The sequence below is a fragment of the Pleurodeles waltl genome, chromosome 5 (assembly GCF_031143425.1).
Source record: "Pleurodeles waltl isolate 20211129_DDA chromosome 5, aPleWal1.hap1.20221129, whole genome shotgun sequence".
In the NCBI taxonomy this organism is placed as follows: domain Eukaryota; kingdom Metazoa; phylum Chordata; class Amphibia; order Caudata; family Salamandridae; genus Pleurodeles; species Pleurodeles waltl.
Window position 1 is genome coordinate 340,105,160 of NC_090444.1, and position 27,702 is coordinate 340,132,861.

At 48.9% G+C, this 27,702-nt stretch overlaps 2 protein-coding genes across 6 annotated transcripts in view; one reads left to right on the forward strand and one right to left on the reverse strand.

Moving 5' to 3' along the window:
* Nucleotides 1-3,696, reverse strand: part of FBXO48 (F-box protein 48) — a 78,922-nt gene extending 75,226 nt beyond the window's left edge. The window contains exon 1 of one of the 2 annotated variants that reach the window (XM_069234083.1): nt 3,143-3,696. The gene's annotated coding sequence lies outside the window, so the exon portion shown is untranslated. The remainder of the gene's footprint in view (nt 1-3,142) is intronic. The other variant, XM_069234082.1, reaches the window with a different exon arrangement.
* Nucleotides 3,697-3,945: 249 nt separating this feature from the next.
* The window catches only part of APLF (aprataxin and PNKP like factor), a 617,611-nt gene continuing 593,854 nt past the window's right edge, over nt 3,946-27,702 (forward strand). For 2 of the 4 annotated variants that reach the window (XM_069234080.1, XM_069234081.1), the window contains exon 1: nt 3,948-4,293. In XM_069234080.1, coding sequence (XP_069090181.1) covers nt 4,201-4,293 — 93 coding nt within the window. In that variant the 5' untranslated portion in view covers nt 3,948-4,200. Of the gene's footprint in view, nt 4,294-27,702 lie in introns of all 4 variants that reach the window. The other 2 variants (XM_069234079.1, XM_069234078.1) reach the window with 2 other exon arrangements.

Consider the following 27,702-nt stretch of genomic DNA (forward strand, 5'->3'; position numbering starts at 1 on the left):
AGAGCTCGGAATGGGTTTCACCGGTGGTCGTAGCACGGCGCAGTAATGGGAAGATCCGTCTTTGTGTGGATTTGCGTCACCTCAACAATAACATTGTCATAGACCAATTTCCGTTGCCAAAAATTACTGAAATGGTATCCAGTCTTAAAGGCGCTACTTGGTTTTCTAGTATTGACTTATCAGCGGCGTACCATCAGATTCCTCTGTCACTACAATCGAGGAAATTAACAGCCTTTATCACTCATATAGGGTGTTTTCAATTTAAAAGAATGCCTTTCGGTTTGGCATCTGCCGCTGCTGTTTTCCAGCGTTTGATGCACAAACTATTTGGAAAGGAAAAAGGAGTAATGTTCTTTCAGGATGACATCCTTGTGTTTGGAAACAGAAGAGAATGTCACGATGATAGAGTGCAACGTGTGTTACGTATTTTGGAAAACAATGGATTGACTGTTGAAATGAGTAAGTGCAAGTTTGCAGAGAGAAGTGTGACATATTTGGGGCACGTTATTAGTGGCGAGGGAGTTAAACCTAAGCCATCTTTAGTAAGCACTATTAAGGAAATGTCACCGCCATCATGTAAGGATGACGTTAGGTCATTCTTGGGCATGGCAGAATTTTGTGCAAAGTTTATTCCAAATTTTGCAGAGAAAGTATTTAACATAAGACAACTGCTTAAAAAAAATGCAAGATTTGATTGGAACTCAGAGTGTGACGTGGAATTCAAAAACATCAAAGAATATTTGTGCGAGGTCCCTAATTTGAGTGGTTTTGATCCACTACTCCAGTGCTACTTGACCACAGATGCGAGCGATAAAGGTCTGGGTGCAGTGTTGTCACAAAAGGAAGATTGTGGTAAGGAGAACATTATCCTGTTTGCATCTAGATCTTTAACATCAGCTGAGGAAAAATATCCCATTATTGAAAGAGAGGCGCTTGCTTGTGCGTGGGGTTTGGAGCATTTTCGTTCATTTGTGTGGGGTAGGAGTGTCATCATCCAATGTGATCATAAACCACTAATGAAACTTTTGTCTTCAGAGGGTAGCGTTGTAGCATCGCCGAGAATTGCGAGGATTTCTATGAGAATGAGTGAGTACATTTACAAGATGGTGTACGTACCAGGGAAGAAGAATGTGTTGGCTGACTGTTTCTCTAGGATGCCATGTCCTTTAGAAGAATGTGTGGAGGACCCTTGGGATCAGTGTAAAATTGCATTTATTTTTGATTCCGGCTTACCTGCTTTAAGTAAGGACAGGTGGGAAGTGGAACAAAAAAAGAATGAGGAATTGCAAAGTGTGCTAACATTTTTGCGGGTAGGGTGGCCAAAAAAAGATTTATTGTCCGAGGGGAGTAAACATTTTTGGGAACTCAGAGCGGAACTATCTATAGAGAATGATTTAATTTTGAGGGGCAATAGGTTTGTTCCTCCTAAGAACTTACGTGCAAGCATCATAGAATTATGCCATGAGGGTCATTTTGGGATAGTACGTACAAAAACAATTGTTAAAGAATATTTTTGGTGGCCAGGTATTGATACCGCAGTGGAGAGATTTGTGCGTAATTGCCATGTGTGTGCATCTGCTGACAAAACTTTACACACTTTGAGACCACCTATGGATCAGAAATTAGTTCCAGTGGTACCTTGGGAATGTGTGGCCATAGACTTAATGGGGCCTATTGGAGAACAGCAGGAGTATTTGGTGGTCATCATGGACCTTTTTTCAAAATGGCCTGTGGTTAAAGTAGTTAAAAAGGCGGATACTGCATCTGTGTTGGAATGTTTGGACCAAACATTTTGTTCGGAAGGCATTCCAGCTTTACTCTTAAGTGACAATGGGGTACAATTTGTATCAAACATGGCTAAGGTTTATTTCGATAGAGTTGGAGTTTCACACAAAACCACTTCATTGTACAACCCTAGTGGTAATGGTTGTGTTGAGAGGTTTAACAGAGTGTTAAAGGGAGTCATTCAAGCAGCTATGAGAAAACACTACGATTGGCATACGGCTGTTTGGAAAGCGGTTTGGGCATATAGGGTAACAGAAAACGAAGTTACTGGCATTAGTCCATTTGTTGCCATGAGGGGTAGAAAGCCTAGGTGCAAGTTTAATCCAGCATGGTTATACAAATGTGGTATGGATTTTTGGACTGTGAATGATGTACGTAAGAGGATGGAAAAAACGCAGGATAGAAGCAAATCATATTTTGATTAGGCTCATGGTGTGAAAAAAACCCAGGTCAAGGTTGGAGATTGGGTAAGAATTAAAAAACCTTTCAAAGTAGTCAAAGGTGAGAGCCAATATTTTGGACCGGAACAAGTAAAGGAGGTTTTACACAATGCTGTGAAGTTACAAAATGGAAAAGTGTGGAATTTGAAACGAATTGCATTATGTCCAGTGGTACATGAAAGTGAGGATGTGGAGAATCTAGAAAATAAGATGAATGACCCTTTTGGAGTGAATGATGGTGAGACTTATAACCCAGGCACACCAAATTTGAGAGACAGTAATTGTGGTACGTTTGGAAGTTCGTATAACGATTCAACCAGCGAAACGAACGGTGGTGATGATATGGAAGGAATTGGTGAAGCAAGGGATCAAATTCAGAGTAAACAAGAGTCACAATTGGTTTCACAAGAGTTGGAACACAACCAGATTTTGGACACTGATAAGAGAAGAAGAAATTTACCCCTGTGGCTAAAAGACTTTGTTTTAGATTAAGGATTTCACTATTCAATAGTTCTTCATTTGTATTTCCTTTTTGGGGTTCTTTTGTTCTATGTATTATTATTTTTTTTTTTTTTTCTCTCTCTTTGATTGTATTAAGGAAGGGGGGTGTGTTGGAATGTAAGTCTTAGTCAAATCTTAGTGAACCTAGTCTTATTAAGGAAGGGGGATGTGTTGTGTTGGGATGTACTGTATCGTGGGTTGGAATGCACGAGAGGGTGGAATGTACGGGAGTCATGGGAACACCACGAGAGGGAGGTGGAACGCGGTGGTAACGGAGGTGGAGACGGTTGAGAAGGGCAGAGAAGGAATGACTTGTTCTTGCTTACGGCTTGCTAATAAAAGGAAAATATCTGTGTCCTGGATCGAAGGAGCACAACAGCGTGTTTCTCTTTCCTTTTTTAAAACGTGGCACTCACCTTTGTCGTCGGCAAGCCGGCCTCCTCTGCTGCTCCGGCCTCTTACACGATCCCTGATACTGTCTTTAGGATCAAACATACAACGGCAAAGCAACTGTTACGGATTTAAAACATTAGAGATACCGAATCACAGTATATTTTTTGACGGAACAATACACGTATCCGCCTGTCAGTGTAAGGGTTTCACCGTAGCTGTCGGGATTTGTAGTCCGAACTTTCAGACCACTGAACTAGAAATATAACGTCAGAACTACAAATCCCACCTGTCTGCGGGTGGAAAACTTGGGGTTATTTAAAGAACATTGCTGCGATCGCCATGGCAGCGCTGGGAGGGGTGTGGCAGCTGTCAGTAAAGACGTTAAGGGCGGGGATGTAGGCGTGTCTAATTTACTGCTGCGAAAACATGTCAGTAAGCGATGAACTAAAACGCTCCGCACCGCCGTGTTTACTTACTTATTCTTGCTGCACACTGTCAGTACAGCAACATGAAGTGTGTGTTATGAAAACTTGAATAGTCTCAGGAGAAAACAACACTCACGCAGTACAGAAGAGCTTTCATACTTTTATACCGACACAAACAGGCATACTAAGTGTGTGTCAGCCTGTGTGTCAGCCTGCAACCCCTCTGCAAGGGTAGGGATGCCTGGGAGAGGGAAAGCAACATGGTATCGCTCAGACTACGAGAGCAGCAAAACGTGGTTTGAAAAAGTGTTTTTAGAACACGGATAGATAAAGCCTATTTTTCGCTTTGCACGTCCTAGCAGCGTCAAGACTCCTTGAAATGCTAAAGGCAGCTGCGTTCTTTGCGCTGTTTCCGCACGGTCCACTGCCCCCTTGGCAGGTCGGTGATCGCGTTGCAGTGCTTGATGCTGGGCTGAGTTCCCACGCCTGGCGCAGGCCCCGGAACCTTTGCCGCTAGGGTTTGTTTCCGGTCGGTATGGGAATTTTTCAAATTGAAACGCGGAAGCCACGAGCTGCGGGAGATAGCTGCGTTGACGGACGCTTTTGCATAGGTATCCTCTGGACCCAGGTTCAAAGCGGGGGCCTCCGGCACAAAAATGCCTGCTCTGGAGCTGGAGGCGGCGGACGGCTGCGGCCGCATCTCTCTGCCCGCTGGGGAGACGGTGATAGGCAGAGGGCCTTTTCTGGGAGTAAGTACTGTACTTTTGACACACCTAGTTAATAACGGACATGATGAGAGCTCTGTTTATAGAAGAAGCCAGCCACACTACCAGCCGCACACAACCAATGAATGCTTTTCCCGTCTCACAAGTTGTCTTATTTCAGAAGTCCGCATTGTCCTTTGAATCGATGTGCTTTCTGGTACTTGTATATTTAATTTCTGTTTGTTGTGCTTTTTGGACTTAAGGTGACAACATGCAACTGGATGTTGCCTATAAATCCCTCAATGGCTGGAGTGACTTACGTTTGACCGAGTCTTAATAGCAATGTGTACAAGGGCGTAGGGGACACTGAAACACTTGGGTTGGGGAGGGGGGCGGGGTAGTCGTTAGTCACCAAACAAGTATATATGAGGTAATTTTAGGGTGCAGATCCTGTATCGAATTACTTCAGTGTGCTCTCAATCTGGATGGTTAAGGAAAGTGATTCATAGTTAATCGGTGGGCTGTGGCCAAACGGTTTGTCAAATGGGAAAGTCAAGTTTCGAGTCCAGGGCTGTATATTGTGCTGTTCAGCAACTGTAAGGTTGCATTCATCCTCTGTTTTCCCTTTAATACCAAAGGTCGGTGTTTTGTATTCACTGGGTTTCGATCACTACAGCCCGTTATTACAACATTCTTCTAGGTGGGCATACCCATATTGGATGTCGGTAATGCGTCCTTTCACCATACGTAGTGGTACTGGAATTTGCAGATGCTAAATTATATTATTTACCAGCCAACTAATGCCTGTAAATGCCCGCCACTTTGCATATCGTGATGATCCAAGTGTAAGTTCATAGCCAGAATGCCTTGAAGGACATACTCATCTTGCTTTATAGCCCTTGTAGGTGATGAGGACTCCCACACTCACCTAACACATTATCTTGCTGGTATCAGGCATTACGTTGGATTGGGTGGGACACCCATTATAGGGTGAGACGTGCCTCCGACACACTCTGGATCCCTGAGGTTTCCACACTTGGTCCCTGATAGACATTTCTAAATTACACGGCATTTGGGAGAACAAACACCTTAGATCATTTGCAGAACTACTAGAAATTTATGAACTGCATAAATCCTAAGTGTACTGATATCTCAGTTGTGCTATGCACTAGACACTCATGCTGGGGAACTTAATGCTCTCCCAGATAATAGCCCCCTGGAAGCTCATTTAACAGGTTTTAAAACTCAGGAGGAAGAGAATCTTCATAATATACTGAACACCGGTGGCTAATAAACCTGATCCATTAGCGCAACTGTGCGATCGATTGTGTTGCTTGAATGTGAATTTGCCCTGAAAATAAAAGACCAGGCGTTTGGCAAAACAGGAACAGTTGGTTAAATGAAACACTGCAGCCGGGAGAATGGTTACAGAAACCGGGTCTGAGGGCTACCTCAAAGAACTATCAATCTGAGCTGTGTTTAATAGTGTTTAATACATTTTCTTTGGGCGCCATAAAACAATTTCAGCATTCCTTTTTAGGTAAAGAATTTGGCCATTGTCTTGGAGTTGTAAATAAGGTATCTGACAGCAAATGCAGGTGGGCCTCGACCTTGGTTGGACACTATGGCCCTCATTCTGACCCTGGCGGTCGGCGGAGAGACGGCGGTCGGACCGCGAACAGACCGTCGGTATTAAAAATGGCATTCTGACCGCGGCGGTCCCCGCCGCGACCGACCGCCACTTCTCCACTCCGACCGCCACGGCGGTCATGACCGCCGGGCTGGAGTTTGCGCACTCCGGCCCGGCGGTCGTCCCAAGACCGCCAAGGGTATTATGACCCTGCCTACCGCCGCGGTTTCTTGCGGGCGGGAACCGCCGTGCGAACCATGGCGGTAAGCACTATCGGGGCCAGGGAATTCCTTCCCTGGCACTGATAGGGGTCTCCCCCACCACCCATCCGAGTCCTCCCCCCACACCCTCCACCCCCCTGCCACCCCCCAGAGGTGGTACGAACCCCCTCCCCACCCCCACCCCGACATGCACATACATGCACCCCGACATGCACACACCCCCAACATGCACATATACACACCCCCTACACACACATACACAACGGGGACACATACCCGCACACATACATGCAGACATGCGCACCTGCCGAACAGCACACATTACCCATAGACACAGCAGCACCCCCCGCCCGCATACACGCACTCACACACCCCCTCTACACACTCACACGCACACCCCCATGCACGCCCACATCACACAACACCCCCCCACCCCCTCCCCTCACGGACGGTCAACTTACCTTGTGCGTTGGTCCTCCGGGAGGCGACGGGAGCCATGGGGAGGTGACCGCCAACAGAAGACCGCCAACAGAAGACCGCCACACAGAAATGTGGGTCGTAATTCTGTGGGCGGTGTTCTGCTGGCGTGGCGGTGGAGGTTGACCAGTCTCCACTTTCCCGCCGACCGCCAGTGTGGCTGCTGGCGGTTTTCCGGCGGAACGCTCCCAGCGGTCAGAATGCGCACAGCGGCATACCGCCGCGGTCGGCGGTCTTCACCGCGGCGGTAACTCGGCGGTCTTGCGAAAAGACCGCCAAGGTCAGAATGAGGGCCTATGAGTGCCAGTGGGTAACGTGTCCAGATGTCTGGCATGGGGGGCTCATGATCACTGCTTGTTACTGAGTGTGCTGTGTTCTGATTGGCTGAGTGTTCCTAGCTTCATGTGGCATCTGACTATATGGTGTTATGGGAACGCGCGCACCCCTCCGGCCATGTATGCTTTATTGGGGCCAATCTCCCTTGACCATTGTGGTGTCGCGGTACCTATCCGTGCGATGGATCTGAGTTTCCTTTTTGAGTGTTTGTCTGCTGACTACGTGCCATCCTACCTGTGACCTGTCAATCAGTAACCTCAGCCCTAGGTCTCAGAGCCTGCCTGATCACATATTTCGGAGTCGGTGTAGATGGAGATTTCATGATGGGTGAATCTGATAATAGTGATGCAGTTTTGTTTTTATATGTGAATCTGTCACTATACACACCAACTTATTAACATTCCCCTCTCTAATTTAATTTTCAACTACAATCTATCCCATACTTCATGACAGCCACATTATTGGGGGATTGTTGTTCTTCAGTTTTGGCTATTACTACTTCCCTAGTCACTTGCATTCTACCCAATTAGCGGACTGTGTTTTTACTGCAGCAACCCCCCCCCCCTTCCTATTTGCAGGAAACCACACAAAAACTGAAATAATATGAAAATAGGCAAAAAGATGTGCACAGACCGGTCAGGCACCGGATAATCCAGGAGAACCAGTTTGTGAACCACTCCTGCTCAGGGACACCTCCCTCCTCACGCATGTCTCTTTGTAAACAGTGTAATGCTTGGATGGCAAGAGTCAGAGTCTTGTTTTCCATGTCAATGCCTGGGATAAACATGCAGCAGGACTCACCAATTTTGGTACACGCCCTTCCCTCCATTGCAGACATTAAGTCAAACACATTTCGATGTAGCATCACAATGAAGCGGATAGCTCTCAGTTCTTCCTTGATCAAATGAAGGCTGAGCTCAGTGCCGTTCATCATCTTGTAACCACATTTGTAACCAGCGGGCATTCACTTTCGTCTGCATGGTGAAGAAGGGTATGGACCCTCCCGCTGATACCCGTGTATCAGAGAAAAATATGAATTCTTCCAGAATTTCCTTGTACTGAGCCCAGCCAAAATAATAAGCAGTTAATTTGTTCTTGAGCTTGATGCAACAGAGTTGTCTTCTTGTTTAGAAGGTGTTGGTACAACTCTGACAGATCTTCTCCAGTAATGACCAAGGTCAGGCTGTGTATGGTGACGAAGGAGTAGAGGCCACGTCATCCAGCGGCAAGCTGAGTATAGGCAAACTCGTTGCATTGCCACTAAGTATCCATCTGCGTGAAGGTGCCCCATTGCATATCCGGACTGTGCAGAATTGTGCCACAGTTTTCATTTGTTCCTAGTGAAATTGTTCCTTTACCTCTGAAACACAAGGAATTCAGTAAAAGCATCCGTACAATTTGGGGTTGCCCCTTCCCTTTTAACCACCTATATCTATCCACCTCAGTATCCCAGATTTCCTGGCTTGGGGTATCCATGCTGTTATTCAGCCCTCCCCTATGAGACTCATTTCCCTTTGTATCATCAAGGTGGATAGCCCTACACTGGAACTTCATGTCCGTCGTCCACTTGTTATTAAGGAATACAGCCCCAGATACGCTAAGGGCCACCCTGGGACCACAGATGGAAGTGGGAGCGGATGTGTTTGTGCATCCATTTGATGGTTTTGCACCTCTAATAATCTTTTTTCTGAAAGTTTTGGGCCATACAGCATCCTCCCCTATGGTGCCCCTCTTGCACATCCTACCTAGCTCAGTTTGAATATCGCTAGGCTCGTTGAAAAGATGCAGTACTGTGGGATAGGTCTCTTATTGGGTCAGATTCACTACTCCTCATAGGTATAGGTTGAGAAGGCATTTTCCTTTTTCAGGGACTACATCTTGGGACAAGCAAAGCCTATCTGCGCCTACTGCATGCAATATCAGTGAACAGACATAACATGACCTGGCAGATGTCTTGCAACCCACGGCGGTCATGAGCTGATACCATGTGTTGTGTAAGAGGGTGCTGTGTTGCACGTGTGGAATGCTTGTGTTGCGTTGTGTGTAATTATGAGTGACATGGGAGAGGTCCCTACACAACAACTGTGACACTTTCTGGGTGGACTCCATTTAACTAGGCAGTTCTATGGCAATGAATGAAAGTTTTTCAAGCATATGCAATAAGAAGTTTCAATTCTATTAAGGACACTGAGGGGAGGATTATGCTTCTCCTTCTTTGCTGTTTATTATTTTGCAAAATTACAGCAGCCAATCAAATGCAAGTTTACAAAAAAACTACAACTTCCATAAACCTGACGTCGATCCTCACTACCAGTGGGCAACGGTAATGCTACATATCTGTTCTAGCCGCCATACTTCCTCCTCTTTCTTTGCAGTGAGGAAACAAAAGTCTCAAAGTGATAAACAAGCAGTCTTAATGAAAACTTGGCATTGGATCCAACAATGAATTGGTTGATTCTTCAAAATGTCAGAGCGCCATAGCAGAAAGAAAAGGTATTCTTCCTTAATCACATCACAAGGACTTCTGATCGGATGCTGGAATAGAAACAAAATTATTATAATAAACAGTTGTTTAATTGTGTGGATACATGCAATATACCATGCAATATTAGAAAAAGAAAATGTACATTGCATCAAATAAATCGAGAGTTACAAGACCATGCTATCACAATGGCATTGAATCATACGAACCAATACTGAACACCGAACTGATATAATATAACTGGGAAGGTAAAATACATCCATTGGGTGGGATAATCCTCACCTCTGTGTCCTTAACAGAATTGAAAATTCTGTTTGTGTATGCTCAAAATCTTTTCATTCTATAGCAGGACCGGAGGCTCAGATTATGCTCGTTTAAGGCTGCTGGAAAAGAACCGAGGCTACATCCAAAACTGGTTTATGATAAAACGTCTTGAATTTAGAATCGGATGACCAGTCTTCGGCCCTCATTATCTCCTGTAACTGAGAACCGAGAGAAAAAGATTTTGATGCCATGTCACCCTTCACCGAATGGGCTCCAAAGACAGAAGTATCTATTCCTGCCTCAGACAGAATCCACCTCACCCAGCGAGCTAAGGTCGTCGAAGATACTGTGTGAAAGGGCTTCTGAAGTGCAATTAACAATTGACCCCCAGGAGGTCTACGAAACTCCCTGGTGTGGTCCTCATACTCTTTTAAACACTGTACCAAACATAGTTTAGAGTCGTCTGGATAGCTAGGATAGGTTACTTGCCTTGAACCAGTCTTCGTTCTCCAGGAAAATGAAAAAGCTACTCCATATGGGAGGAACACACGACCCAAAATATCTAAAACTCTCACATCAGACACCCGTCTGCATGATATCAAACACAATGAGCTTGTCAATTTGGCTGATAACTGTTTTCTGTATAAATCCGCATTACAATGCCAGTGTCGCAAAAAAATTGAGGATGATATTTACATCCCAGAAATAGAAATACATGACCCACTGAGATAGCGGATCTGTAGTTGTTTAATGTGCAGAAAATTAGTCCTGATGCTAGTTCCACCAAAAAAATGAACTAAGGTAACAACTGGGGCCCCCAAGGAGAGTTGCACCAACCCACCCATCAGCACCATGCGTCTATGAGTGGAGTCTGACCAAGACGCTGATATGAAAGAAGTAGATTGCTCCAAAAGGCCTGGCAGACACCAGCTTCGCCTGAAATTTGCCAAGCCATGAGATTAAATTTGCCTTGGATCAAAACAGGATGTGTCTGCCCCGCTAGGTCCAGCAATAATTCCGGGATTGGGGGAATTTGGACTGGACATTCTCTGGACATTTCCAGAAGAACTGGAAACCAGGGCTGGGCTCGCCAAAAGAGGGTGATCAGAATCAATTCTGCTCTCTGCTTGACGGACTGACACGCCACCCTGGGTATCATCACAGAGGGGGGAAAGGCATACATGAGTGGCCCTGTCCACTTTTTGAGAAAGGCATCTGTGGCCATTCCAAGGGATCTGGTCTTCATGAATAGAACCGTTGCAGATGGTGGGAGAGGCGAGACGCAAAGAGGTCTATGTGACACTGTCCCCATCTGGTTTGTTGGGCCTGAAATACCGAGGGATGGAGTTTCCACTCGCTGGAGTCCCTGAGGAATCTGGAGTTCCAGTCTGCTACCATATTGCACCGACCTGGCAGATACTCTGCTTTCACTGAGATCTTGTTTTGAAAACAATAATGCCAAAATGCCTTTGTTATCTCTGTTAGGACCCGCAACCTCGTCCCGCCTGGCCTGTTGACTTATCATACTGCTGAGGCGTTGTCCATGTGCTGCCGAACGCAACAATTGGAGTGAGGAGCCAGAGTTTTTATGGCAAAAGAACCTGCCAAAAGCTCCAAGCAATTTATGTGTAACGGCGACTCTTCGTGCGACCAAAGCCCTCCGGTCGAGACAGAATCGCATCTGGCGCCCCAGCCCCAACTGCTGGCGTGTGATTACAGAATGATATCTGGGCAAGTACCGAAAATGGCCCTGCCTTTCCACGCTGCCATGTGTTCGAGCCACCATTGAAGCTCGCACCGTGTCTCCCGAGTGAGAGTGATGAGTTCCGTGTACAAAAGACCCTTTTGGAGGTGAGAATTTTTAGCCGCTGTAGCGCCCTATAACGTAGGGGCATTGGAAATATGGCTTGTATAGAAGACGCTAAAAGCCCCACTATCCTGGCTAGAACTCTTAGGGATATCCTGTCTTTCTGGAGAGTGAACCTTATCTCCTTCCGAATTGATTGTAACTTCTGGGCTGGATGAGATAGGAGAGAAGAAAGAGTCGATCTGGAAATCTAGGAATTCCATCTGACTGGATGGTGTCAAAGCGGATTTCTTCAAATTGATCAGAAATCCCAGCTCTTGAAGCAATTGAATGGTCCAGTTTAAATGCTGCATGAGAAGATGAGCATCGTGTGCCATTAGCAGTATATCGTCTAGATAGAAGATCATCCTGACTCCTTTGGCTCAAAGACTTTCGACCACTGGACGCATAACCTTGGTGAAACACCAGAGTGCTGAAGAAAGGCTGAACGGAAGAACTTTGAAGTGGAACCATTGGTTGTCCCACTGGAATTGCAGATATTTCATGTGAGGGGGAAATATCGGGACTGTGAGATAAGCATCTTTCAGATCGAGGCGTACCATCCAGTCGCCCTCCCTCAGAATGTCCCTGAGCAGATGGAAGGGATACATCTTGACAATGTCGATATAGAACCCAGGTATTGAACTCCTTCAGATTGATCATGAGGCGCGACACTCCACCTTTCTTATTTACTGTAAAAATATTGCTGCAGTAGCCTGAAGGATCCGGCTGACTGAGCAATTGCATCCTTGAGTAACAACTGCTGGACTTCTTGCTGAATAAATGTTAGATCTAGTTGGGAAAAATGGATAAGGGGTGGCAAGGATCTCTGTTGGGGTAGTCCAAAGAATTCTAGGTGGAAACCTACAACCGTCTCTAGAACCCATTGGTCCAATGTTAATGCTGCCCAGTTGTTTAGGAAAAACCTCGTCCTCCCCCCTAGTGCTACCTGGGCAGGTGAAATCAAGCTTACCTTGAGTGTTGGAGCTGGAGCTGTAGTTGGCCTTTAAACTGCTTCTGTTGAAGCAGGCACGGCCTGCTCGGGCTCTGGCTGGGTAAAAGGTGTCTCGGGGAGCCGAGAATCCTTTGCCTGTCGTGTTGTAGGATTACTGAGGGCTATTGAAGGCGGCACGTCCAGACAGGCGCCCTCGAAGTCTGCCGCCTCTGGCAAAAACCCGATTCCGAAAGACTTTGTTCATCGAGGTTTGGACCTTTATCCAGCGCAGTAAATGTATTGACAAATTTGCCGAAATCCTTTACAAATGTTTTGCCTAATAGGAGGCCATCGGCAAGGGGTCCCGGTTCTGCACTGGTGAGATCTGCTAACTTTGGGTTAATCCGAAGCAGGATGGATTTCCTCCGTTCCATGGAGGTAGCGCAGTTGGCTTTGCCCAATAGGCAGAGTGCACGCTGCGCCAATCCGGCCAGAGTGTCATGATCCACCTGCGAGCCGGACTCCTTCACTGCCACCGCTAAGTCCAAGATCTTATATAATGGATCAGAAAAGGTCCAGGACCTATCAATACCTTTTTTGGGGTCTTTTGTGGAGCGCTTCAGGAATGTTGCCAAATTTGGTCCAGCTCTTGTTTCATGGCCACTATGTCGGGACGTGGACATTCGGACCAGAGGCAACTCTGGACATCCTTGTCCAGGGGCTTCCTGATGCGGGCATGGGCATAATCCGCCACTGAAGGGAGGGGGACCCAGTCTAATGACCTGGGGTGAATGATGTTGTCAGGATTAAAACTGAGGGCAGATAAAGGGCCGGAAAATTCAGAGGTAGTGGGGCCCTGCTGTCCATCAAAGGAGTGTCTGCGCTGCTTGTGGGGAAGTGACTCACTGTCAGAAGCTGACTGGGATGAGGACGCGTCGGAGGCATCGTCTGGGGAGGGGTAGGAGAGGGCCTGGACGCTGGTGGACGGTTGCGCTATGTGCGTGGAATGGGGCCATTCTGGTCCTGGGGGTGGGGAGATTTTCTCCTGACTACTGGAGGAAAAGGGCATGGGGTTACCATAGGGAGGAACAGTCAATGCATAGTGCTTAAGTTGCCTGGTGAGAGGTTGAAGGGCAGTTGCCAGAGCCCGGTTCACAGATTGTGCCACTGAAGCGTCCAGGGCATAGATAATATCCTCAACCAGGAGCAGGTCCTTCTGTTAGTTAAAGAAAACTGCGCCTTCCCGCGTCTGTCGCTCGCTCATGGTGGCCGGAGTACAGAGTTGTTAGGAAGGAACTCTTGTGAGAGTACAATAGTGGAGGGGGGAGTCCCAAAGCGTGACCTGGCCGTGCAGGAGGCAACAAATGAGGAAGAAGCCTCTAGAAACATCCTCCTGGATGGTTATACACACAGCAGTATGTATATGTGAAATAAAAATTACTCTTTTCCCTCAGGCAAAGCCTGTGATGGCCAATTGTACAGCCCTGGCGAGTGGGCGTGTGGGGAATGCGTCTGCTCAAACGAAGAATCAGTCAGGAGCTGACCAAATGACAAATGGATTTCTTGGCGTGAGCTCGCTGTCAGTGATATGAAACTGACTAAAAAAGGCCGCGGTGTGAGGAGAGCACGCGCGGGCGAGCTAAATGTAAGACTATTGTCCTCGCGCTGTGAGCGCGCGTTCCCCCTGCCTCCTGGCGCCCCGTCCGGTGTAAACACTTGAAAAAATGTACGGTCGCGAAGTGTATTCTAGTGTCGGGCAGCGCGTACGCTGTGCGTGGAAGACACCGGTCACCGTCGTATTGCTGAAAAGCAAGAAGTTAAAGCAAACAATACGAAACACACTGAGAAGACAACAAGGCACTTATCTTTGTTTCGAGCAGCAAAGAAAGAGGAGAAAGTATGACGGCTGGAACAGATATATGGCAGTACGGTCGCCCATTGGTAGTGAGGATCGACGTCGGGTTTATGGGAGTTGTAGTTTTGTTGTAAAGTTGTATTTGATTGGCTGCTGTGATTTCGCAAAATAATAAACAGCAAAGAAGGAGACGCATAATCCGAGCCTCCAGTCCTGCTATAGAATTGACATGGCAGCTCCCATAGTAAACCGAGAGTTTACAAATGTGCAATAATATATAACTTAATGAGTATTCCAGGGCAGATGTCTGTAGTCCTCTTGTGATGGGGGTGGTGGGGTTTCTTGGTTTTGATAGTTCAAAAAGTTTGTGGTACGGCTCATGGGAAGCTTGCCATGGAAGGTTTTAGAGTTTGAAATACAAGGGGAACCCAGGGATATAGAAAGGGACCTTGGGTCTAAATATGCTATCAAGGACTTGAGTCCTTTAACAAATCAGAATTTTTTTTTACAGTACACATAGAGATACAATGTAGTCCATGTGAAATTGTTAAACCATTATTTATTATAAATACAGCAAAAAGTAAAAAATAAAATACAAGGCAATTTTCATATCAAGTGGAGAATTGAAGTAATGGGGGTAATTCTCTATCGCGGTCAGCCTGAAGTTTCAGATTTGACCCGGTCAAGTGCAGGCAGATAGCTCTGGTCGGCGCTTTGTTTCTAAGCACTATATTTGCAGATATTCTTTAAAATGCATACCTCAAGTTCTACTTATTGTATTTTTTGTTGTTTTGGTCTCATTTTGTTAATTAAAGTAAGTTCTATATTACTAACATGATGTGGATTATTTGTGTGTGTTCTCACTTCTTTACTGTTTCAAGTGTTGCATGAATACATTACACATTGCCTTTTAGGTTAGCCTGCCTGCTCTATTCCAAGCTACCAGAGGGTGAGCACATGTTAATTTATGGTGTGTAACTGACTTACCTGGACTATGATTGTGGTCCCTCCCTGGACAGGGTGCATAACTATGCCTGCTAGAGACCCAATTTCTAAAACATGCTGTATCTGGAAAAATAACTCCACTTTGAACCTTGCATGTTTCCCAAAGGAGAATCCTACAACTATGTTCTGTAGCTATGCATATGGAACCCCAACTAGAACAAATACCTTCCATTTACTACATACAGTGAAGTACACATTCACAAAAAATCCAATCTACACATTTTCTACACTAATACAGATACATGAGTTTTGTTTGACTTGACAAGCATGTACAGGAGACATCCTTTTAGGCATTCCCCCTACCATTGATGTATGTAAAAATCCTGTACCTATGTACTCTATAATTGCTACCACTCCTGTCATTTACCACTTAAGCTGGGAAGAGGAGACAGGGCCTGTCTTCAGCCAGGTGGAGGGAAACGTTTTTAATCCATCCCTCTCAGCAGAATGTAGCTCTGCCGAAAAACCACACAATAAAAACGTGAGCATGTTCTGTGGTCTCATAGATTTTTTTTAGTTCACTGTAGGAAAAATATATGGCTGGCCAGATTGAATAAAGAGTGCAGCATGGCCCAGGTTTTTCCCTCTGTGCAGATGTCTTCTGCTCAAGTATCTTGGGACTAGAAGTTGGAAATGTGTTCCTGTACTTGTATCCGATAACCGCCTTTTTCAGGGTTCATAATGGATGCCTGCAATTCTCCAGGAAATATGACAGCCGTGGGTGTCATGGAGTACTCCAATGCATAAAATGTAGAAATGTGGGAATGCACTTATTCTTGACTTTGACACGAACAAATGGAAGTGCATGCAAACCATCCGCAAAAGGTAGGGACATTGTAACCATGTGAATTTGTGGATGTTGACATACTTTGGCGGTATGCCTCAGTCAGAAACATCTGCAATTCCACTTGAATAACTTGCATATGGGTCATTTCCGCATTACTAGTGGCATTTCCCCCCATTATAAGTAAACTTTTAATGTAGAATTCCACCTTTCCTGATTTGTTATTTGAAGATGTGAAATTTATGCTGGGAATGAGTTGTATTTGCGCACCTAAGCTCATGTTCTCTCCACTGCACCTTTTGTGTGTTTTTGGGCTCTAGCAACGTAAATAAAATGTAAAAAAACAGTCATCCCAGAACTGACACATTTGTAGACTAAATGTGAAATACACTATTATTGCTTTAGGAGACTGACACGTTGATTTTAAACTCGGTGTGCCTGATGAAATTACCACAAAAGACATTGGTCCTCATTATGACATTGGCGGTAAGTCCCGCTTATCGACATGCTGACTGCTGCCAACATACTGCGGCAGTATACTGCTACCCATATTATGACCCACACATAGCAATCCGTCACTGTACAGACACACATACAAGTCCGTCAGCCCAAATGTCAGTGATAAACTGGCAGTACCAAAGCCCACACAGTTATGACCCACGAATCACCGCGGCGGACATTCAACCACAGTAAACCATTGGCGGTACATACCGCTGCGCTCAAACCTAACAAAACAACACCACATTGGACAATTTGAATAACACACACCTGACACCCATACACACACCACACCCACACCACTATAAAACACACACACATTACCCACATCTCTTTACGACTAACAAAAATTGCCACTAGAGAGAGATACAGCAAGAGCACCCACACAACCACAGAACACCATCACCCATACACCATCCATGCACCTCACAGCAAACACCCCAATACATCACCCCACACGCCCTCACACATACCACACACACTACACCCATGGCACCACAAAGTCACCCCAGGTTCTCAGAGGAGGAGCTAAGGGTCATGGTGGAGGAAATTATCCGGGTAGAGACACATCTATCCGGATCACAGGTGCAGCAGATATCCATCGCTAGGAAGATGGAGCTATAGCAGAGAATCGTGGACAGGGTCAACACCGTGGGACAGCACCCAAGAACAAGGGATGACATCAGGAAGAGGTGGAACGACTTACGGGGGAAGGTGCGTTCCGTGGTTGCAAGACACCAGATAGCTGTACAGAGGACTGGCGGTGGACCCCCACCTCCCCAACTTAACTAACAACATGGGAAGAGTAAGTCTTGGCAATCATGCATCCTGAGGGCCTGGCAGGAGTAGCAGGAGGACTGGACTCTTGTAAGTCAAATCTCTATTACTATCACCCCCCCTACCTGCATGCCATCACATACCCCCAACCCTACCCTCACCCCCATCACCCCACCACCTCACACACACCCCACAATCACAACCCACCCATCCGAATACCAAGCCCTGCATGCACCACCAATGCATGGACATCACTCACAGCCCTGCATGGACGCCCATCACTAAAGCATGCACACTAGAGAGAGTCACCTAGCCCACAAAATCACTACTCACACAAGGCAAACCTGACAGGGCAAACACAACCATACAGGGCAACACACCCATGCACAAGATGTCACACTCAGAAACAATAACACTGCATTTACATCCCCACAGGGCCTCCCAAACCCAACGTCACCGGTTAGGAGGTGCCAGCAACATCCAGTCCACCTGCCCTGAGGGACATCCACACCACCCTGGTCACCATTGCAGGGGTGCTGGCAGACATGGCCAACTCCATGAGGGAGGCAGTGGCACACCAACGGGCCCCTGACACTAGCCACACCGATGAACAGCCCTCCGCCTCTGCTGACGCTAGTGGACAGGAGGCCCCGCCACAGGAAAAACAGGCCACCAGCACCCAACCCTCTGCAGAAGGAGAACCACCCCGCAAACGGTCCCTGCGATCCAGGCGGAATACAGAGAAAATTGCTAAAACTCCCTCCAGGAAATAAGACTGTCACCCTTGTGTCCTATTCTGTCATCCTGTCCACTTTTAACTGCCATTGCTCCACTTCCTATGCCCCCTTACACAATGCACCTGTGATACAAATAGACTGGCATCTACCCTGGACTCTCCTCCACCCCCCCACCCCCTGCCTATAGCAATACCCCATTCACTTATAAGCACACAAATAAACATCCTTGTAAGAAATACAAGTATTGAGTCTGTCAAGTGATTGAACTATGTATTTGTTTCACAATCTGTAGACATTGCAATTCAACTGTACAGTCATATATTAGGTATGACCTGTAGTTTGCTGCAGTCAGTACACCAGGAGGCAGAGTGGGGCACAGATATCTGTGAATAGACATGTCAAAGGGTACAGTAGGTGGCAATAGTAGTGGGAACATCGGCCTGCCAGTTAAAATTTACAACACAAAACTGCAATGGTAGGTGAAGTTACAGTGTCTTACCTGTGTGTCACTGGAAGTATGGTCGAATGATTGCAGTTCTGTTGTCCTCATCCTTATCCTCTGCCTCATCTTCATCACTGTCCGCAGGCTCCATCGCTGCCACACGCTTATCTCCAGCCTCATCTTCCTGCAGAAAAGGCACCTGGTGACGTAAGGCAAGGTTGTGCAACATGCAACATGCCACAATGATCTGGCACACCTTCTTGGGTGAGTAGCACAGGGAACCACCTGTTAGATGGAGGCACCGAAATCTGGCCTTCAGGAGGCTATAAAGGTTCGCTATATAATTCTTCTTGTTCGCCCCTGTGCCTCATTGTAACGTTCCTCTGCCCTTGTCCTGGGATTCCTCACTGGGGTCAGTAGCCATGAGAGGTTGGGGTAACCAGAGTCACCTGCAAATATCGAGGGATACCAGGTAGCCAGACACTAACCCTTAGGGCCAACCCCACGCCCTTATACTAACATCAACTGGGTGGGGACCATGGGCTCACCTATTAGCCACACCCGGTGCCTCTGTAGTTGAGCCATCTCAAATGGGATGCTGCAATTCCTTAGGATAAAGTCATCATGCACAGACCCAGGATACTTTGCATTGACATGGGAGATGTACTGGTCCGCCAGGCACACTGTCTGCGCATTCATAGAGTGAAAGCTCTTTCGATTTCTGGAGACCTGTTCATTTCTCTGGGGGGGGGCGGGGCGACAAAGGCAATATTGGTACCATCTATTGCCCCAATGATGTTGGGGATATGCCCCATTGCATAGAAATCAGCTTTCACTGTGGCCAAATCCTCCACCTGGGGGAAAACATTGTAGCTGCGCATGTGTTTCCTCAGGGCAGACAACACTCTGGTCAGCACTGTTGAGAACATTGGATGTGACATTCCTGCTGCCAAGCCCACTGTCACTTGGAAGGAGCCGTTGCCAAGAAATGGAGCACAGATAGGACTTGCACAAGATGGGGGGGATCCCAGTGGGGTGACAGATAGCTGAGATCAGGTCTTGCTCCAGTTGGGCACACAGCTCTCGGATTGTGGCCCTATCAAGTCTGTAGGTGAGGATAATATGCCTGTCCTCCATTGTTGCCAGGTCCACCAGGGACCTGTAAACGGGGGTGCCTCTATCTCCTATTCATCCGCAGAGGTCGTAATCTATGGAGCAAAATGATGAACATCTGGTCAGTTTTCAACATTTTCTAAATGTACAGTGTATTGCCTGTTGTGACAGAAACAGTACGTTGACATTTATCCCCAAAATGTGCCTATGTGTACAGTGACGCAATTAGTTGCCATGACCTGCCCATCCCTGAAATGGCGGCTGCCTGTCCTGTGTGGATGGACAGGGGGAAATGAGGTAATGCCTCTGACGTGTGCCGTTGCAGGAGGCGGTCGAGTACCGCCATGCAACTCCTCATTGGTTGACATTGGGCCCTATGGGTTACATTAGCCAATGGTGATGTACGCCGGCGGTGACGGTATGCGCCGCTGCGGACGTGACTGCCCTTTTCTGTCTGTTCACTGACTTGCTACCTGACCTTCAACAGGAGAGGACCTACACTGCAAGTGCTGCTGTGACCTGTGTCTGGAACCGACCATGGCTCGTGTCACTGGGGAAAGGACCCCAGCCTTCACCGCTGCGGAGTTGGAGAGACTAGTGGATGGGGTCCTACCCCAGTACCGAATGTTGTATGGGCCTCCAGACCAACTGGTAAGAACACTGTGAGCACGATGCATGGGGCATGAATGCATGGAGTGCTGTGTGTGAGGGCCTCGTGTAAGGGGGGGTGGGGTGGTTGAGGGGCCCTGGGCAGCGTGCTGCATGTATGCTGGGCAATGTCTGTGCGTAAGGGGCTGGGAGGGCTATGGTGGGCCATGAGTGTAGCAGGCCGAAAGGTATGACTGATACCTGTTTCTGTGTTTATTTGTCTGCAGGTCAGCGCCCATCAGAAAAAGGGTATATGGCGTGCCATCACCAAGGACGTGCAGGCTCTGGGGGTCTACTGCAGACAGAGCACCCACTGTCGCAAATGGTGGGAGGACCTGAGACGCTGGGCAAGGAAGATGGCAGAGTCCCAGCTGGGGATGGCCTCCCAACGAGGAAGGGGTGCCCGTCGAACCCTGACTCCCCTGATGTTCCGCATACTGGCAATGGCCTATCCGGAGCTGGATGGGCGCTTGAGGGCATCACAGCAGCCAATATACTATTTGCACGTGGTGGGATGGTCTCTGGGTGGGGGATGTGCGTCTGTTGGTGCCCCTAGGCCAGGCCGGACATTGCAGGGTAGGTCCCATTTTGGACAGGGGCTGATGAACTCCACCACCAAACAATCTAGTGGGCATCTGCTACGGGGCAGGGCCCTGTGGGTCTCAGGTATGCTGCAACTGGTGTTAGGTATTACTGTCCATGGCCTGGTGACTAGCATTGTGACTATTAGTGCATTGCCTAGTGCGTAGGGCTGTCCCCTGTGTGTTGTGTACGCCAACCGTGGTGGTGTTGCCGCCATTGACCAAAGGTATCCTCTGTCCCTCCCCCCACCTTTTTTTTTTTTTTTGTCATCCTGTCCTTCTGTGCATGAGCATTATCTGGCGGAAGAGCAGAGGCACTGGTGACTGAGGGAGCTGCATCCCACAGGGACCATCAGGCCGAATCCACTGACGGTGAGAGCACCAGAGGGACAGAGGGTGAGGGGAACACCACAGCAGAGACTGGAGGAGACAGTTCTAAAAGTGATACCTCCTCCGATAGAAGCGCCCTAGTGGTGGCGGACAGCTCTGTGCCCACCCCAACTACAGGTACAGTCGCCACCCCTGTACTAGCTCTGCCCTCCCAGCAGCCCCTCAGCGAGTTTGATGTGCCCGCTCACCCAGGAGGGTGGTTTCAAAAAATGAGGCAAAACCCACTAACCCTTTGACCTGGGTACTTAAACATTAGAAATAGTATATTGTCACTACAAGGGGGAAGTAAACCTTGACTTCCACGGTAAAGTTACTTTTTCAAGGAAAGGACTAAATTCAGTTCATCCAATCTCCTTGGATAAATTTATATTTTATTTCTTTTGTCAACTCAATTATTACGATCTACAAATCTCATCATAGACTTCTTATTGTTATCATAAAATCCTAGATGCTCCTAAACTTACAAACACAGTGAAAGTGAATATTGTGAACAAAAGTTACGGTGTTATGTACAGTATATACAATATATGTGGTTAAAATCCCACCCAGGAGGGTGGGCATCTCCTTCGCCCCAGGCACCTCAGGCTCTGCCCCAGTTAGCCCTGCTGCCCTGAGTGAGGAGGCTATTGACCTCCTGCAATCCATCTCTGTTGGGCAGTCAACCATAGTGAATTCCCTCCAGGGCCTGGCAGGGCATTTGAAACATACAAATGCATTCCTGGAGGGCATTCACTCTGGCGTGGCGGCCCAACAGAGATCATTCCAGCCTCTGGCTTCCTCCCTGATGGCAGCCATTGTTCTTGTCTCTAGCCTCCCCCCCTCCAACTTCCTCTGCCCAGTCCCATACCTCTGAACCCCAACTTATCCCAAGCACACATTCAGACCAGCATGCACCCAAGACAACACACAGGAGTGGCTCAGGCAAACACAAGCAGCACACATGATCCCACAGGCACTCACACAAACACCATCCAGATGCTGACAGAACAACATCCACTGCCTCCACTGTGTCCCGCTCCTCCTTATCGTCCACCTCCCTCCCAGTAGCGTCTCCACTCACACCTGCATGCACTACATCCACACCCCCTGCCTCCATCACCATCACACCTATCACTACACGACCCTCACTGGCAGTCACCATCCCCACATCCATGCACACGTCCCCTGTGTCCTCTCCCACTGTATCTGTGCCCCCTCCTCCCAAAGTACACAAACGCAAGCTCCCACCCACCCACCAGCCATCCACCTCACAACAGCATCCAGCCCATGCACCTGCATCTGCACCCAACCACAGCAGACTGACACCTCCTACAACCACTCCCAAAACTTGGCCCTCTTCCCACCTCAGTGTCCCTAAGAAGTTTTTCCTCTCTGCCGTTGACCTCTTCCCTACCCCTCCCCCTCCGACCTTCACATCGAGCCAGGATGGGCAGAACCCAGGCCAGCACCTCAGCCACCCAGTCCACGGCCACTGTAGTTTCAGCAACTAATGCAGGTGTGAGTGTCTCCCAGGAGACACCCATCAGCACTGGCAGTGTGCCTGCACCAGCTGCCAAGGGGAAGGGCAAGGATATACCACCAGCTGCCAAGGGCAAGGAAGCACCACCAGCTTACAAGGGAAGGGCAAGGTGGCACCACCAGACGGCAAGGAGGCACCACCACATGGGAAAGGAGGCACCACCAGACGGCAAAGTCAAGGAGGCACCACCACACGGCATGGGCAAGGAGGCACCACCACACGTCAAGGGCAGAGGGCCTGCCCCTGCAGGCAGGAGAGACAGGAGGCCTGGTGCTGTGACAGAATCTGAGCGCCCAAAACCAACCATGGTGCTTCAGCCGTCCGAGGCTTCAGGGGAAGGGCTGAAGCCTCCCCCCACTGCTGGCAGCACCGACACCAGCACCACTTTCAGCACCACCACTTGCACTGCCACCAGCACCACTGCCAGCAGCAGCAGCAGCCACCCCAGTGGGCAGCCGCCTGAGGCTGCAGGGGAAAGGCTCGAGCCTCCTCCCCACCACTGGCAGCACCGACACCAGCACCACTGCCAGCACTGCCACTTGCACCGCCACCAGCAGCAGTCCCAGTGGGCAGCTGTCCGAGGCTGCAGGGGAAGGGCTGGAGCCTCCCTCCAGCACTGGCAGCACCACTGCCAACACCGCCACTTGCACCGCCACCAGCACCACTGCCAGCAGCAGCCCCAGTGGGCACCCGTCCCAGGGTGCAGGGGAAGGGCTGGAGCCTCTCCCCACCACTGGCATCACCGGCACTGCCACCACTGTGCAGTCGTTGCTGCCAGGCGATGGACTGTAGTCCTGCCTCCATGGAGTGTAATGCATCCTGCCCACTGCAAATCTTGTGGGTCTGACACCCAGGTGAGAGACTGTGACTTTGCACTCCCAAGGATCTGCATCACAGGGCACAAGGCCCCCTCCAGAACCAGTGGAAGAAGCCATCCACTCACCGCATCCTTGCCAGGATGAAGTACACTGGGCACAAGGCCCCCTCCAGAACCAGTGGAAGAAGGCATCCACTCACCGCATCCTTGCCAGGATGAAGCACACTGGGCACAAGGTCCCCTCCAGAACCAGTGGAAGAAGGCATTCACTCACTGCATCCTTGCCAGGATGAAGCACACTGGGCACAAGGCATCCTCCAGAACCAGTGGAAGAAGGCATTCACTCACCCTCTCCTTGCCAGGATGAAGCACACTAGGCACAGGGCACCCTCCAGAACCAGTAGAAGAAGGCATCCAAGAAGGCATCCACTCACCCCCTCCTTGCCAGGATGAAGCACGCTGGGCACAAGGCCCCCTCCAGAACCAGTGGAAGAAGGCATCCCCTCACCGCATCCTTGCCAGGATGAAGCACACTGGGCACAAGGCCCTTTCCAGAACCCGTGGAGAAGCCATCCACTAGAGAGACTGTGGCCTTGCACTCCCCAGGACCAAGCAGTGGGCAAACCACCCTCTTGAGAGACTGTGGCTTTGCACTCCCCAGGACCAAACAGTGGGCATGTAGCCCCCTCCAGGACAAGTGCCATTGTACCATCTTCTGGCTTAGGTGCCCCCCCCCCATTCCCTATCCCTCGGAGGTGCCTTTGTATTTTCGACCTGATGCCCCAGCGGTGTTCTCTCCGTGTTGATGCAGGAGTAAGATGGGGCCTTGGCCTATGTGATGTGGCCCATGAACATTATGGACTGGGCAGTGTCCCTCCATTTGTATATCTGTAAATACTGTTTTTAATTTTGAGTACGTTTTCATGGATTATTATCTTGTTACACTCACTTTAATCACTTCCTTTTGTCTTTGCATTATTCCTGAGGGGTAGTGGGTGAATATCTAATGTTACTGCATCTGTTTGTGTGTATGGGGGTGGGGGTGTTGCGTGTGTGTGTCACTCTCTTTTTCCTCCCCCCTCCCCTGTGTGCTAGGTGGCAATACTCACTGTGGTCTTTGTCGCCGGCATTGGTATTCCTGGTGTAGGATGAGGTAGACCAGCATGGGTAAGATCTGCAGTTCGGGCTCCATGGTGTTGTGGTTGTTCCCTGAGTGTCCAGAGGTGAGTCCTTTGACTTCTGTATTCTGTTTCCGCTGTGCTTTTGTTGTTGTTGGTACCGCCCCGGAAAAGGTGGCAGATTAGTGTCTCAAAATACAGTGGGCGGTACATTGTCTTCCACCTGGCTGTTGCCGATTACTGCTGCGATGTTTGTTGCTACCGCCGTGGCGGTCGGTGTGTTAAAGTGGCTGTCTGTGTTGGCGGTTTCCGCCGTGGTCATAATTCCATTTTTTTTTACTGCCAGCTTGTTGGCGGTATTACCGCCGCTTTATCACCGACTTCCAGGGTTGTAATGAGGGCCATTGTCTTTGCAGTAATTGCTTTAGTCTTATTTTATCCATTAACAATCTTGTAATGAATTGCTTTGTAGACTGTAATTTAACCAATCGGCACTTGCAGTCTTATTTTGCATTAGCAGGCGCGTCTACGTTCGGAAAGACACAATGAAGATATTTGAGGCGTGTTTATTAACAAAACGCTTAAATGCACAGAGTGATAGGTCAACATGATGATAATTACAGATTGTGGCATTTAAAGGATTGTGTTTTGTGGGTAGTAATAGACTCAGACAAAACACTGCACGCACCCCCCGGGGGCCGCTGGAGATCTACAGGGGCCACGCAGGCACTGAGACCCCCCCCACTGCCTCCCTGACTGGTGCCCGTGTGATGCTCACAAATAGACCGGGTCTGGGAGCCAACCCAGGTCTTCGAAGCGGCCAGCCCCAGAGCTGTCCTAATTGCCCCCGACCAAAGCATTGGGAGTGGCAAGGCCAGGAAGTGAAACCCTACTGTTTAGAAGAATTGCCTTGTGTGGCCCTCGGTGGTCGATGCCAGGGCGTAATGACCAGCAACAACGCCACTTGCTGGACTGTGCGCATCTGAGGAATCCGGGGAGAAAGGCCCTTCAGAGAGGAGTGCATTGAGGTGCGGCCCTCAGCTTCATGAGCAGCCTGTGGACCCCTACACCATAGCCCCAGTAGCCACACTGTGACAAATTGAAATCGGAGGGAGCAACTCAAACCTCACCCCTGCAGTGCAGGCTGGGGGTGACCAGGAGTCCCAAGCACCCCGGAAAAGACCAGGAGCAGTAGCCGAGTGACCACCTTATGTACTGAGAGCTGAGAAGTGAGAGACCCATAGTGGGGAGGCGACAGAGGCGGCCTGCTATTCAGGAAGAATGGCTAGTCCGCACGGGTCATCACTGGGAAGGGGTGGGATAAGAGTCACCACCACTGGGGGTAACCCTTAAAAGGCTGCAATTGTCCCTGGCGGGGCCTTAGGGAAGTGGTGCGAGGCAAGCGTCATGATCCCTGACCGGACTCTTCCCTCGGGAAGCTGTGGCCTAAGGGTACTAGGCCACGCTGTATTAGTGGAGCCCACATCAGAGGCAAAGGATCACTGCCGTTTTCACCCTGCCAGGTACTCCTGCATTACAGCTTTGATTACAAACCTCTCCTTCAACAAACTGCCATGAGGCCGCCGGCAAGCATGGCCACAGCATGGGCGAAAAAGTTGCACACCTTCAAATAAATATTGACCTAACCTGCAGGGACCCAACTAGGAGATCGACCACTAACCCCAGTGTCAGAGTCACTATCGGAAGTTGAGGACGCTGAGGGTCCCATAACGTTCTCCTTTCTAAAGGCCTTGTTTGCTTCCCTCAAAGATGACCTTCAGATGGTCAAAAAGGAGTTATCTAATGACCTGGAAGAGGCCCAACAGGGCATGGGGAGGAGGGGGATAGGGTCTCCACCCTGGAAGACCATGAGCACAGTCAGGATGAGGAAATAAAAAAAGCTACAGCAAGAACTCTTCAGATGGATACCTGTGGATTCCTCACCTTATGAATTCACCCATGCACCAGCATCGGACGGAAACTCTTTTTCCCAGCTCTCCATGACGATGAGGACGTCGCAATTGCACTGCTCCACGCGACTCTGTGTGACGTCACTGTGGCAATAAGACGTCCTTGCCGGCGTGCTGACGTCAGTTCCCTATTTTCCGTGCCTTCGATGCTAACTGTTTTCTCCTAGCTCTCGCTACTGTTGGAGGTGTTCCATCTTGTTGCTAGTTTCTATCGGTTTCTAGTTACAATGTCTCCTCCTAGGAAGTCTGGTTTAAAGCCATGTCGAGAGTGCGGGGTCACATGTCAGTTACTGACCCTCATGACGATTGCCTTTGGTGTCTGAGCTCTGAGCATGAGTTCGAGGAGTGTGTCTCTTGCCAGAGCATGAATCCTAAGTCTCTGAAGGAAAGAGAGGCCATACTCTTTTTGGCCAAGGCATAGAAGGGGCACAAGAGCTATCGTAGATCCTCTTCCCATGCTTCTTTGAAGAGACATAAGAAACGGCGTCATCATGACACTCAGCGTCGTTCAGCTCTGAGCCGGTCAAGATCAAGGTTTCCATCATGATGGCGCTGTGCAACGTGGGAGGTGAGTCCGACGGTGACTCCACAGCCTCAGAGCCCTGAGGCTTCTGTGGCGCTGTCGGTCTTCGAGGTAGTGGCACCTCTGGACAGTACTCGATTTTCACCTGCTGCTCGTGATGCTCAGCAAGCACAGGTGCAACATGGAGATCAGCGGTATCCTGCCTTCCCGACTCCGGGAGCGGATCGGGCGGCATTTTTGAATGCCCTGGTCTCGATGTTCAATGCGATGGCCCCTGCTGGTGCACCGGCTGGTCCCACGGGTCTGTTGGGATTTACGTTGGGCTCCCCTGCTCCATACAAGGCGGCGCCGTTTATGCCATTCTATCCAGCTGAGGGTTCCGGACCGGCGCCTCGAGGCCCTGTGGTTCCCATGACGTTTCCTTCCAGGCCTATGGTGTCAATTTAATCGCCTCGTCAGTCGACGCCGATGGTGGAGCTGCAAGTGT